This window comes from Nilaparvata lugens, chromosome X, assembly GCF_014356525.2.
Source record: "Nilaparvata lugens isolate BPH chromosome X, ASM1435652v1, whole genome shotgun sequence".
NCBI classification, from domain to species: Eukaryota; Metazoa; Arthropoda; class Insecta; order Hemiptera; family Delphacidae; genus Nilaparvata; species Nilaparvata lugens.
In genome coordinates this window covers 33,593,969-33,608,092 of record NC_052518.1, presented here as the reverse complement: position 1 = coordinate 33,608,092, position 14,124 = coordinate 33,593,969, and the positions used below count along the sequence as shown (strand labels likewise).

At 31.2% G+C, this 14,124-nt stretch overlaps 1 protein-coding gene across 4 annotated transcripts in view; it reads left to right on the top strand.

The window, feature by feature from the left end:
* Positions 1-362: 362 nt before the first annotated feature.
* Positions 363-14,124, top strand: part of LOC111050953 (cytokine receptor) — a 150,636-nt gene continuing 136,874 nt past the window's right edge. For 3 of the 4 annotated variants that reach the window (XM_039443185.1, XM_039443186.1, XM_039443183.1), the window contains exon 1: positions 7,773-7,954. In XM_039443185.1, coding sequence (XP_039299119.1) covers positions 7,801-7,954 — 154 coding nt within the window. In that variant the 5' untranslated portion in view covers positions 7,773-7,800. Of the gene's footprint in view, positions 461-7,772; positions 7,955-14,124 lie in introns of those variants that run through there. The other variant, XM_039443184.1, reaches the window with a different exon arrangement.

Genomic DNA, 14,124 nt, shown 5'->3' with positions numbered 1-14,124 from the left:
TGTTGAATGTGTAAATGAATTTTATAAATTTGTACTATGTTTTGTGAATAAAAAGTTATTTGATTTGATTTGATGAGGTGAAGGGGTAAACGAATTGAAGAAGGATGGTATTAGGAAGAAGAAGCGAGGATGATAAGTTGTAGGAGACAAAAATATAGTATGAATGAGGAGAAATAAATTAAGAGAAGAAGGAGCTGAGGAGGTGGAAGTGGAAATGAAAATGAAAGAGGAAGAGAAAGGGCGGACAAGGAAAGGAAGAGTTAGGTGGAGGAGGTGGGAATGAGGAAGAAAATAGATTGAGTTTATGATAAGGGAGATGCTTGAGTTTGCCCCCCCCCACCATCTGCTTATGTCCCTACTCAGTACTCATTCCAGTTGAGTCTGTGAACTGATGAGAGGAACACGGCTGACTAGATACCACTCTTCAACTTCACTCAAGGACATTGACAGTTTTGAAATTGTGAGTTTATTAGTTTTATTTGTTCTATTTTTGTGGCGGCATGGCATTTTTCTGTCTCCCTTTAGGGACTCTTAAGAAGATTGACAATTTTGTAATTGTAAGGTTAGCGATTCCCTATTTTTCTTTACCTTTAAACTTTAAAGCGTCTCAATATTATTAGTTAATGAAGAAGATTGACAATTTTGTAAATTGTAATTTTACGATCAACTCTTCTGATGAGTTTATAGAAATGAAATCTGCACCATAAAATCTGGTAAGAAAAAACACTCTTTAGGTCTTATTCACTTATTAGTATTATTACAGTCTTATTCTTATTAGTCTTTGGTCATTCAAAGTAGCCTTTCTAGAGAATTAATTTTTCTTCCATCAACATTCAATCAATTCAAGCCCATTGAAACTAAACCAAAGAGAAGAAATAAGCATTATCAATAATTCCTTCTAAATTTTATTAAATCATCAAAATTATTGATAGAAAAAAATAATGATGTAAAAAAGTAAAAACAAAATAATGATGAAAGAGCAGAAAATAGAGAATATATTTTTGTGTCTCATACAACACAACGCTTTATGAAGCCATTAGAAAAACTTTCACAAATGATAAGTTCAATTTAGGGTATAGAACATCAGATAATAGTTCTGAATTGATCAAATGTAGAAGTACTACACTCCAAAAATCTGGAATTCATAAAGTTGAATTGTTGAAAATTCTACATTGGTTAGGCTAGTAGCACAAGATTTCAAGGGCATATTCAAGCTTAAAAATCAAGGGATATAACACAAAACTCGGCTTTTGGTGAACAATTAATCGAATGTAATTATAATTATATAGATATAAATTCTAACTTTAAAAATATCAAATTATGAAAAATGGAAATAAAAACGGTAGACCACATGTAAAAGAAGAATTACATATTTATGTAGCAGCAAAATAGAATATAAATAAATTAATAAATATAATACATTGAATTGATCAACCCCATTTTCAATAAATTCCGAAAACTAAATAATATGGATCATGTAAACATGATCCAATTGATCATCATAATATTATGAATCTAGGATCATGTGATCATATGGATCATGTCTATGTTCATCAATCATATGAACATAAACTAGCATATTCTGTGTTGTTGATTTTGTATCATTTCCACTTGAAAATCATTCTTATGAGCTGAAACTAGTTGTGATTTAATAAAATAAAGAAGGGTACTTGATATGTTTTATTATTTTCAGTAATTCTAGTAACCCTATTGAGAAAACTCAGTATAAAGGTAAACCAAAGAGCTACTTTATCAATATCTGCAAGTCATTGCATTTAGCAATGGAGTCATTGAAACATCTATTATCGTCATTTACAAAAATGAAGCAACTACTATTTTGGAGCTGGAAAAAAGCTTTAGAGAAAACCTTTAGAAAAGCCAATTTCGCTAGAAAAAGTTGTTATTGATTCTTTATTCCAACATATATGGAATATGTAGCTTCTAAACTCCAAAGAATTCAATCAATTCCTAAAATATGAAACAATGTACCATAAACATGGGGCCCATGTTATCTTGCAAGTTCATTATTCGGTTCCGAATGATGATCTAAATGTCGGATAACCCAGCCTGACTTATCGTCATTTTAGAGGCTCGTATACAAAACTTGCAATTTATATTTGACACCTTTCTCCTAATCTTTTTCATGATCGTCAACCATTTATTGGCAAGATTATCAGATATTTACGTTTTTATCATCTTTGAAAAAGTCCATTAGATTCACAAACATTATAATTCAATGGTGAGTTTGAGTAATTCAAATTTGAGTTGCATGAAATGAAGAAAAACTTTTATTTAATGCATTTTTATGATCCTGAAAGGGACGAGGTACTTTTTCCATAGATTTTGGCCACTGAGATAAGATGCAAATTTTTCACATTTGTTGTATTTTTGTACATATTGTTGAAATGCAGGAAAAGTATTTTAACTAAATCTTTGTCGTCTCCAATCAAAGAGTTGATTATAAACTCTTTTTTATCCTTAGTATAGTTGATTTGTGCTAAATTTGATGTATAATCAATCATTGATTGTTTGATAACGTCAATGTTTATTCTATTCTAAAGCTAATATAGGCCATTTTCATGAGATTATGGGTTACACTCTTCTCAATAAATTTTAGATTAGAGTGATAGATTTATGAATGTGACGCAATAGGTTGCTTTCCGTTCAAGTGTTCGTAATGTTATTTATTACTTGCAGTTGTTTATAAGTCTTCTTTTCATTGGAAAAATAATATAAAATGCGTAAATATGGAAAATAAGATAAAAAAGGTTCCCACAATAACTGACTCTTCTTTTGAATTGTATCAATAGAATCGTTTTCTAAACAGGAAAGTGATACACAAACTTTATTCCAATAATGTATGATGAGCATATGGGGATTGATATACATTATTTCATGCTGGAGTGTAACATTTTGTGTGCATTATACTCATTCAGAAGTTTTACTATTAATATTTTTATCTGAATTATTTTCTTGTTTGACTATGACTATTCCTAGTAATTGAAATTTTACAATTTTGAAATTATTTGAAAAAATTCAATTGGCAATCAATCATTGGGGTATCTATTTCTTATTGAAATTTATATGACTGTCTACTCTACAGTTTTTCTCTCCTGAACAAGATATTTGAAATGATGTATTACAAGGTGGAGGTTTACATTTAAAATTTTTTAGTTGCAACCCCTAAATATCACTTATGGGTGGGTGCCTTGATAATTCAAAAAGATGATTTCTATAATCTAATGCCTGCAGGATTTGTCTCATTCTTTAATTGATTTACAAAATATTGAACCGCTCTAAGATTTGTTGGATACTCTGTATATTTTATCATTCAAATACAGAAACTGCTAATTTGTCCCCTTCAAGATCATTTGTAAAAATTCAGTTTAAGAATCTGAAAAAGCTTTTAACAACATCAAGTGTTATTAAAAAAAAATATTTCTAATAACCTGTAGGCCTATTATAGGAATGCTCTTTTCTCCTATAAGACTTGTGGAATAGGCTCCTGAGCAAGTTCTTGACATTTTTAATACTATTGATTCAACTTTAAAATTAATTGATTCAATGAATAGTCACCTCAATCCTATTCAAATTTTTTTCTTGAGGTAAAAAGTGGATCTTTTGTGGTTCATTGTAGTTCTGTACATTAAACTATAATGTTTGTTGTGACTAATATGACATAGTCGGGAAAGATTTCATGAGTTAATGGTTATTCAACTAGTAACTAGTTTCCAAGACGATTCTGTATGAAAGTATGATAACAACAGCTTGGATTCTTCCCTGTATAATGGCTGGTGGTTGGCCTTTTGAAAGGGCATCTGGAATCTGTTTATACAATAGTATTTTATTGCTACTTAAAGGCTTGAATTTCTCCCCAACAACCAGTACATTTTTGAGGATTTGATACCTATCTAAATTTTCTTTTCTTAAAATGCAATTTTCATAGCAATTTTGCATTATAAATGAATAAAGTGTCACTCCAAGGTATTTGGCTTCATTAGCGAATGGGTACATCAATGTTGTTTATTCTGATTGGGACGTTCACATAGTTAAGACGTTTTGTTAAGAGACAACATGGACGAACTTGCTTTCATGGAAAATTCAAGTCCTGTCCTGAGTAGCTATCTCCTTGTTTTACTATAAATAATCCGAATAATTCTATCCAACAGGATAAAATTTCGATAACGAGGCATATTGCTGAGGTAACATATTTTGAAGTTACTTATTTAGACCCTCAAGCCACACTTTATGTCACTTTTTCCCAATTTTTGCTTGTGCAAAGTCTTGAGAAGATAGCGGTACAATATATTTTCTCTTCCAGAGCTTTCTCAATCGCATTCACTTGCTGAATTGTTCAATGCTTTCCTTTGAATCTAAGCTGATGGTCAGGATTGAGTGGCTTACTCTCTATAATAGGTTTAAATCGGGTGAGAAAAACATTTTCAAAAATCTTGGCCTTTTAATTGAGATATCTTGGTGATTTCAATTGAGATTTCCTTGGACATGTGTCTAGAAGGAAAGTGACCAGTAATTGTCAGTTGACTTCATATTGTCATGCAGTTGACTCGTTATGAAGAAAATTGCTAATCATCTGCTTGATGCCAGTTCATTGTAATGTTTTCCGAAACAATAGAATTGAGAGTATTTTTTTCAACAATTTGATTATTTTTCCATAAACTCACTAAATAGATCTTATTGTGCAAGATCTATTGTGGGGTCAGTCGAGGCTTTAACCGTTGGTTCTTACTACTTATAACTTCAATGTCTATTTTTCAATCATTTCAAATATTCTTGGTATCACTTGAGCTTATGCGTCTAAAGTTCAGAAGGTTTATTTTCCTGCTCCAACTTGTTATTCATACAGTTAATATTTCTACTCATAATCTATACTATTTATATTATGTTTGATTGTTAATGATACTTCTCAGTAATGTTAATTTATTAATGCTATGCTTTTTATGCTTATCTGTTTGATATTTTTTCCTTCTAAGGTTGAAAGAGGTAATTACTATTTTCAGAAATAACCAATAAAACCCCCCTATTTTCCGATTATAATAATAAATTCTTGGTACAATCTGAACCATGTGTTTTTTCACAAAATAATAATGTTCACCATTAATTTCCTCGTTTAATAGTCTGGGCGCAAAAATGTCATTCCGCGGTCATTTTTGGGTAACAGCCGTGAAAGATGTAACCAATCCTGTACTTGCACCGTTCAAGTCTGATCCAAGAATAGAAGATTCTATCATTGCAAATGTTGTTTGAAAAAGGCATGATATCTCATTATAGTCCGGGCGCAAATGTCATGAATAAGGCACTCCGTGGTCATTTTTGGTAACAGCCGTGGAAGATGTCTCAATTTCGTCGTTAGATCTAGCATAATAAGGATCGTGATTATGATAAGTCGAAATCACAGGCATACACCTCGGAAACAAGATGGCCGCCAAAATTTTCAGGGTTTTGCTATTTCGCTTGTATTTCAATAACCGTTTAAGATATCAACCGTTTTTAGACGAAAATATTTTTTAAATCTTCCTCTACAATTTTTTTTAAATAAAATTTTCCTCTAAAACGCATATTTTTTCTAGTTATAACTAGAAAAAAAGCCCGAAAAACTTTTTTTCTTAATTTTTTCAATTTCTCATTCCATTATAACTTTTTTTTGTGCAAGAGATACAGAGAAATTTTGAATCTATGAAATTCAGAGCGTTTTTTAAACTTTGGAACGATATATCTTAATGCGCTGTACGTCAAAAAAAATGAGTTCTCCAAAGAAAACCCTGCATGTTTTCTGATGCGTTTTTCCATACGCATAAGGTTACAAGCTAGAACTATAAAATCGATTCAAACTATAAAATCCAAAAGAGGAACCAATACTGCAATTCGTAATTTTGTGAAAGCTTGTGTGGATGCTTTAGATAGTAGAGAAAATGTCATGGGGAGCTGGTATGATATGAGTAGAGCATTCGACACAATATCCCATGATATATTGTTATATAAGTTTAAATACTATGGCTTTGATCGGTTTGCTTTACAACTTTTTAAAGAATATTTGTCAGGGAGGTACCAATCGGTTTATTTTAATGGGCATATCTGTCTCTCAAATCAGGGGTACCTCAGGGATCCATATTAGGACCCACATTGTTTATAATATATGTTAATGACTTACCAGCGATAGGAGACGATAGAGTGAATACATACATGTATGCTGATGACTTGGCAATTCAGGTAAATAATAAATGTTTAAATTCAGTCGAACGTTTTATAAATGATGCAAATACTGTTATAAAAGAATGGACAGCAGCCAACTCACTTAGTCTGAACAGCAACAAAACCCAAACGATGAATTTTTCCTTGGCTAATTATTCAGAAAATGGGGAGGTGAAGTTTTTGGGTGTGACGTTAGAGTCAAACATGAAATGGGGCATACACATTGAAAATATAAGTAAAAGAGTTGCTAGGGGCGTATTTCTCATCAGGAAATTTAGACCTTTTGTGAATGTTGATGTATTGCTGTCAATTTACTATGCACACATTCAAAGTCATTTGTCATATGGCATAGTGGTTTGGGGACACTCGTCTGAAATGAAAAAGCTCATGATTTTACAAAAAAGAGCTGTGAGAGCTATTTTCAATGTCCACTGTAGAACTCATTGTAAACCTTTGATCAGAGAGCTAAGAATACTAACGGTTCCATCTCTTTTTATTCTTGAGTGTCTGTTGTATGTAAAAAGTTACATGCATGAAATGCAGACAAATAATTACATTCACAATTATGGAACACGCCAGAAGACATTGTTGCATAGAAGTCAATGTAATTTACAACTAACTCTGAACAGTTTTCATGAATTTGGTAAGAAAATTTATAACTTGTTGCCAACGAAAGTCAGAGAATTAAATATGAGCAGTTTAAAAAATGCGTGAAAGATATGTTGTGTGAGCTTTGTGTCTATAGTGTTGATGAGTTTGTAGAATGTTTGACACTTGATAACACATCTATAGACATATAGAATATTATTGTTGTTGTCCTGTTTTTATATTGTTGATTTGTTATCACTATTATTATTGTTAGTGTTACAAAACGTTACCATACTTATTCATGTATTGATGAATGAAGAATGTTATAAATTGTAAATGTACCTGACCTTGTTATACAATTTGTTTTGTAATGACAATAAAAAATTTTGATTTGATTTGATATTATGTGTTAAGAGAGCAATTATGGGATATTATCCTTGTGCTCTCATATGTATCTCAAATAAATAAATATAGTTTTCTTTTCCCGAGACCTTACTTATCATAAGATGCCCTAGATAACAATCTATCCACTATGACTCTTTCCTATTATTCAAAACTGTATCAGTTAAAATGCAGGTTTTTGTTGGATGATTTTGAAAGTGCTGTGAGTATCCGCATTAGGAATATTTTCCTCGAGTTCCCCCATTTATTGATTCGTATTCAGTTGGATTAATATTGATTACCAATCTATTCGCAATATTTTCGTCATTATGAATACTACTAGTAAAAAACATTGCTGTTCTAAAGCTTCAAGCATTGTGTACTTTTTAAGAGAAAAGTGAGAGAATGACTCCACGCGAAAATATTACAAACATTTTCCTTCTGAATCATAGAAATTTATTAATAAATTTTGAAAAGATCTATATTTTCTATATTCTATAGATCTATGATCTATATTTTTCTATAGACAAGTTTGATTTTCAACTGTGATAGGTTTGTATTGTAATATGTAAGTAATTATTGTAATGTTTTAGGAATGTGGACAAGCAGCGTTTAAACAGTATGCGGCTTGCGGCTAAGAGTGTTTGCTCAGGCGGCAGCAGCAGCATAGCAGTTGCGCTCCTCGTGACTTTGGCATTGGCATCGTTCCTGGGATGCAGCCATGCCGACGAACAAGAGAGCTTCCAATGCTCTACCGGATTCACCACAAAAGGAGGTGAGTTTCATGTCATCTAAATTCAGGAGACAAGTAGTTCATGGTCCGCCTTTTCCCTCTCCAAGTAAAGAATAAATAATAAAAGTGTATTACATTGTTGAACGAAATATTCACAAGAAAACAAGAAGTCAATAAACTTCTTATAAACCAATTTATAAAATCTTATTTTTCTAGTTTGCAGTTTCAAAAATGTTTTTCAATTACATTATAACAAAATCACTGATTCGAACATTTTACACGGTTTAAATAGAGAAGGACCACATGTTTCTTATGAGTAAATTGATCAGTTTCGAACATTTTCTATGTACTATGAAAAAGGCATAATATCAGCAAGGCACTTACTAAATTATTCATAATATAAGAATAATAAATTTTACATGAACATATTTTATTTACATATTTATGAAAAAGGCATAATATCAGCAAGGCACTCATAAATACTGATATTCATGAATGTGCATAATGAATGTTTAATATGATGTCCATTTGCCGTTTTCACACTCACCGATTGTCGGCTGACATTCTTTGTCGTGACACCCAAAATCCGATTGTCCTCCGATTGGCTGAAAATCAGTTGTTAGTTAGGATTAGCCAATCGGATGACATGCTGGGTGTGGGCCAACAATCAGTAAGTGTGAAAAAGGCCATTTAGCTGCAAAGACAAGTAGCTCACAAAGCTGCTAGTTGTCGTTAGTGAAAAATGCCGTTGCCAGCTATAGTAAGGTCCACGTTATAATGGCAGTGGAGAAAGATAGGAGAACAGCGTGGCCAATTCTTTGCCTTCTATAAAGGATAGCTGATACCGGTATATCTGATGTAATATTAACTATTCATTATTGTTTAAAATAATCAATTATATTTTTTTGTCAAGAAATATATTTTTCAATGATCAAATAATAAATGCTCTTAATCAAGATCAAATATTTTGATAATTGATTATATTTCTACATCTTTGAAAAACTATCTGGCAACGTTGTGGAGGTAGAGAAGGATAACCTCATCTACTTTGTTAATGATAAGGATAATATCACCAATGTTAATCAATACTGCCATAATGTGGACCTGACTATAGTAATATGTTTTGTGTGTATGGTGCTCTCTGCCTTCCAAGTTACAGCAGCTGATATCTGTTTTTGAATACAAAAACATATGTACAGGTGAAGTAATATGTACAGGTAAAGGAAAAATACAAATAAAAAGGAAATAGTATTTATGTTCCTCCTTTCCATGTGATATTGGAAAACAGGTGACTTTTTTAGCTTTTGTGGCTGTGGATATTTTTATGCAGACTTTGCTATGAATTTTAGATTGCTAGGTTTTGTCTGTGCACCTAATGGGTGACATACTGAATATTTATAATGTATTCCAATTAGCTTTTTCTAGGAGTAATTTAGTACTGGTAAGTGATTTGTTCATGTTGACTCTTTTTCATTGTAGTCTATATATTATTGACCGAACGTAGTGAGGTCTATGTTTTAACTCAGATTTTCTTTTGTCTGTTCCCCTGCCAAATCTCATCGAGCTCTATCAATGCGTTTGGACGTAATTGCGTTACATACAGACAGACAAAAGAAAATCTAAAACATAGACCGCACATTTTTCAACTGCACGTTGATCTATACAAAAGATTTTTCGAAATTTTTCATTTTAATGATAATATAAAAAGAAAAGAAAAGGAATTCCTCCATACTCCGATATCACTATATATATATATATATATCATCTACTCTGAAGATAGGATTAATCAGACTATAGAATTATTCATAATCAATCAGCTGACAAGTTGATTACACAGATGGCTGGAGAAGCCGTGTCTATTTCACTTGACACTGGGGAGCGACACAAGAGAAATGCACCGTTTAACGGCGCATGCGCTTTGTATTCAATCGTACTTCATAGCCACTTTTTCATGAGCTGTCTAATGGTCTCATATATACAGCGCGAATTCGAGCGAGACCACTACACCTCAGAATTTTGCATTCATTCATTCATTCATTCTGCATTCATAAACTGATGCACTAATGTGTGTATAGGGCATTCCTATTGCTTTCTCTCTTAAATAAATGAGTCTTTCTCAATTTGAATAGGCTAATAATAATTATTGTACCTGATAAACTGAAAATTCAGTTAGAAAATTACTTTAAAAAATAACTGATAATTCTGAATAAAAAAAATTGGAGATTACAGAAATGTTTATGATGTTAAATATTGTCTACAACTAAAATAGTTGTTGATTTATTAGTAGATTAATTTTTATGATTATAAATATTGTCCACAGAAATAATTTAATGAAAATTAAAGATAAAAATTGAGTAAATAAATAAATTAAAAATAATTAAATGAACTGAATAATGCTGGAGAAATTATAATATTTTTGACTGAAAAAATTCAAATATTCGAGGAAAGGTTATCACGGAAATGAACAAATTCAAACGTGCACTGAGTTTGTTAACATTTCAAACAGGTGACATTAGATACTTGTGGATGAGAAAACTGCTTGAGGTTTACTGTTCACAGAACTACTAGTAAATATATTAGAAATTGTAGCATTAATTTAGTAACATCATGCATTTAAATCAAATAACTGGCTGAAAAACTTGTCAAATTGAATAAATTTATTCTTGATCTGAAACAAAACATATATCAAACTATTATCCTGGTACTAACAATTATTTGTCGTGAAACAAATCCCTAAACACCATTATGCAAAGAGCTCCGTATACTTTATTTGAATCACTAAATCTAAAAAGGAATTAGTAAATTGTACAAACATTTGTAGAGTGATCCTAAATGAAGACATATTCTATGTGAATAATTCCGACGTTGAAAAATGTCAGGGGTTGACTGTTATTTGTCACGAATTTGCAAACTTCATTTTTCTCTTGCATCTTGCATGTAGATCCACTTGAATCTGACACTTATCTAGGATAAATAAAATGAAATATGTGCGGAATTCTTAAAATTCGTATCAACTGGATGTGTGTTTTGAACTTGATTGCGAATTTTTTGATTGCTTATCATGAAGAATTTCTGGAAATCTTCAAATTCGTGGAATACAAAGCCCGTAAAAATGTCATGTCCAACTTGTCTAACACTGGTTCGCTTTGGTGGATATGATATCTGGTTGGGCATTGATTAGGAGAGAAGAGGTAGATCGATACTATGTATTCCTAGAATGCCAAAATTTATTATTATTTCCGGAAACTGCGCTAATAAAGTTCAAGAAAAATGATCAACTGTTCTTTTGGCCTTTGGTATGGACTCTATTTCCCAGTATCAAAACATGGTATCCATTTATATCAGATTTTATAGAAGATGACAAATACCTCATAAGTATTCATAGTACATTATACATGCACAGATTGTTTCTGAAATAGAACGACTAACTCCGTGAGTGGTATCCTTATATAAATATATTTCAAGTATACATGGTTCTTAAAATGATTTGTTACCGAGATAATGATAGCGGAAGATTGCATATTCTCCAAATTCATGATTTTATTGCATTTTTTTAGTATGAGGATACTAAATGATCAATTCTCATGTAAATACAGCGCCCCCGTTCATGGCTACTGAGGAATGTTCCAGTGCTCGCGAATAGCAATCTGATGAGTGTTCTCAAAGAGAGAGATTGATTGATTGATTGAGTACTTTATTTATGTAGATTACAATATATACTGGCTTATACACTTATATACAATAGCTTACAATACAGCAAAATTATAGAAGAATTTACATAATATAGACTAAGAAAATAATTATTGAACTGTATATGATATGAAAAAGTAATTTGTAATATAATAACTATAGATAATTATATTGTTATGCATCTACATAAATTGGCGGAGCTTTGGACATATCAATGTCCATTCTTCGGAAAGAATATTAAAAATATCCTCCTCCCCACTAACTCTCTACCAAAACGTTAATTTAATTAATTAAACTAAGGATTTATTTATTAATGGAAATATTGTAAAAGTTTTAATTAATATAAATATTTAAGAGAAAAAAACAGAAAATTGATAGAGTAAAATAATTATATAGGTAGATAAGATCAAATTATTGATTAATAAAATGAAGTAGGCTGAAAGTAGAACAGGGTAATCAACTTTCAGTAATATACAGAGAGAGAGAGAGAGAGAGAGAGAGAGAGAGAGAGAGAGAGAGAGAGAGAGAGAGAGAGAGAGAGAGAGAGAGAGAGAGAGAGAGAGAGAGAGAGAGAGAGAGACATTACATTTAATACTTTTTGATCGAAAAGCGGATTATCTACAAATTATTGTTGATGATCAGCTTTTTTTGTTTGAACGCAGGAAAGGAATTACAAATGAAAGAAGTTAAATCCACCAAAGATGCTGTCTTAGACTTGACAAATTTAATAGATAAAAATTTTGATAGTAATAGGAAACACTGGCTATATTTTTGGACTTGGCAAAGGCCTTTGATTCCATACCACATTCTATCATTTTTCATAAGCTAGAGTGTTGTTGGATTAGAGAAATAACAAAAGAACTATTTGCAAGCTATTTGACAGATCGAATCCAAATATTAACACTAAATGATTAAACTGACATTCAAAATATTAAAGAGTTTGGACTCCCACAAGGAACTGTACTATCGCCGCTACTTTTTTTGATTTATGTCAATGACTTATTGAAAAATGATATTCAAATGGTATTACACTATCCTTTGCCGATGACTCTGCTTTAATCTTCTCAGGCTTATCATGGAATGAAACATTTAACTCTGCTAATCGTGGTCTTGAAATAGTTAAATTGTGGTTGAACAGCCATATTTTAACACTAAATGCGACTAAAACTGAATACATATATTTCTCCCCTAACAGAAGTGGTCAGCCTCCAGATGAGCTTGAGCTGATAATACACAGTCATAACAACATCACTGTTAACTGTACTGTTAAAAGTAATCTAAATTGTAAACACCAATTTGAATATCAGAGTAATAAACTAATAAATAAAATTCTGGAAGACTTTATTAAGGATAAAATAACAAAAACCAAATTGAGATTAATAAAATCGTGGGTAAAACAAAACTATTATTTTAAAATTGAGAACTGAGTTGCTGAATCACCAATTTTGGCTAAATTGATTATTCATTATTGTGTAAACATTATTATAACTCGACAATTATTATATTATTTTTCTGTGCACTTATATTTTGTTTATCAAGTACTAGGATTATTGAAAAAAATCAAAATCGGTAGATTGTCGTCCATCAACAGAATTGTTTCATTTGTACTGATGTTATTAGATTTAAAAAAATATTTCTTATTTTTAGAACTCGTGGCTGGAGCTCAAGGCTTCTTTTTCCAGTCACGCCAAAAACTATTGTATTTTTAATGATTATTTTTATTTGTAAAAATATTTCTTGTATTTGGCAATTAATTCATTATTCATCATTCATATTCATAAGTAATAATAATAATTCAACATGTTATTTAAGATTTAAGATTCAAGATTCTTTATTGCCAGAGCAACTTTACATTGTATAAGCACGTCAAAATAATAACAATAATGTAACACTTGTGAAATAAAAGAGAAATTATGATATAAAATTAAAATTTCTATGACAAAAGAAATCATGTAATAAGTTATATGAAAATATTCAAACCATGTGAAACATGCTACTACAATAAAATATTGTCTTAGTATTAGTTAGAAACAAACTACAATTCATATTAATAATGGTAATTGATAAGCTATTCAGTGTTTTCAAAAAATTAAAAGGTACATGTTGCATCATCAGCATTCATTATAATATTGAACACTGAAGATACTCATCTACCGAATATTATGCCCTCTCTGTGAGTTTATTTTTTAAAATTTGTTTGAGTTCATAGATTGGCAGCTCTCTCTAAAATTGTTATAAATTTTTGCTTGTTGAAAAATATGGCTACCTCTTGTCTTGGAGAGTCTTATTTGAGGCAGTGATAAATCATTGCCACGTTGGGAAGCGATTGGCTCCCAGACGCGGAAAAGATTCTATATTCATTTTAACATATAGCAATTTATGAAGAATAAAGAGAGAAGGAAACGTTATAATTTTTAGACTTCGGAAACTTTCTATCTATTTATTGCAGTCGAGTCGGAATGTTTGAGTAGGAAGGACACTGGTTTTTCTTGTACGCGTGCTGTAAGTGGAGATATAGTGTT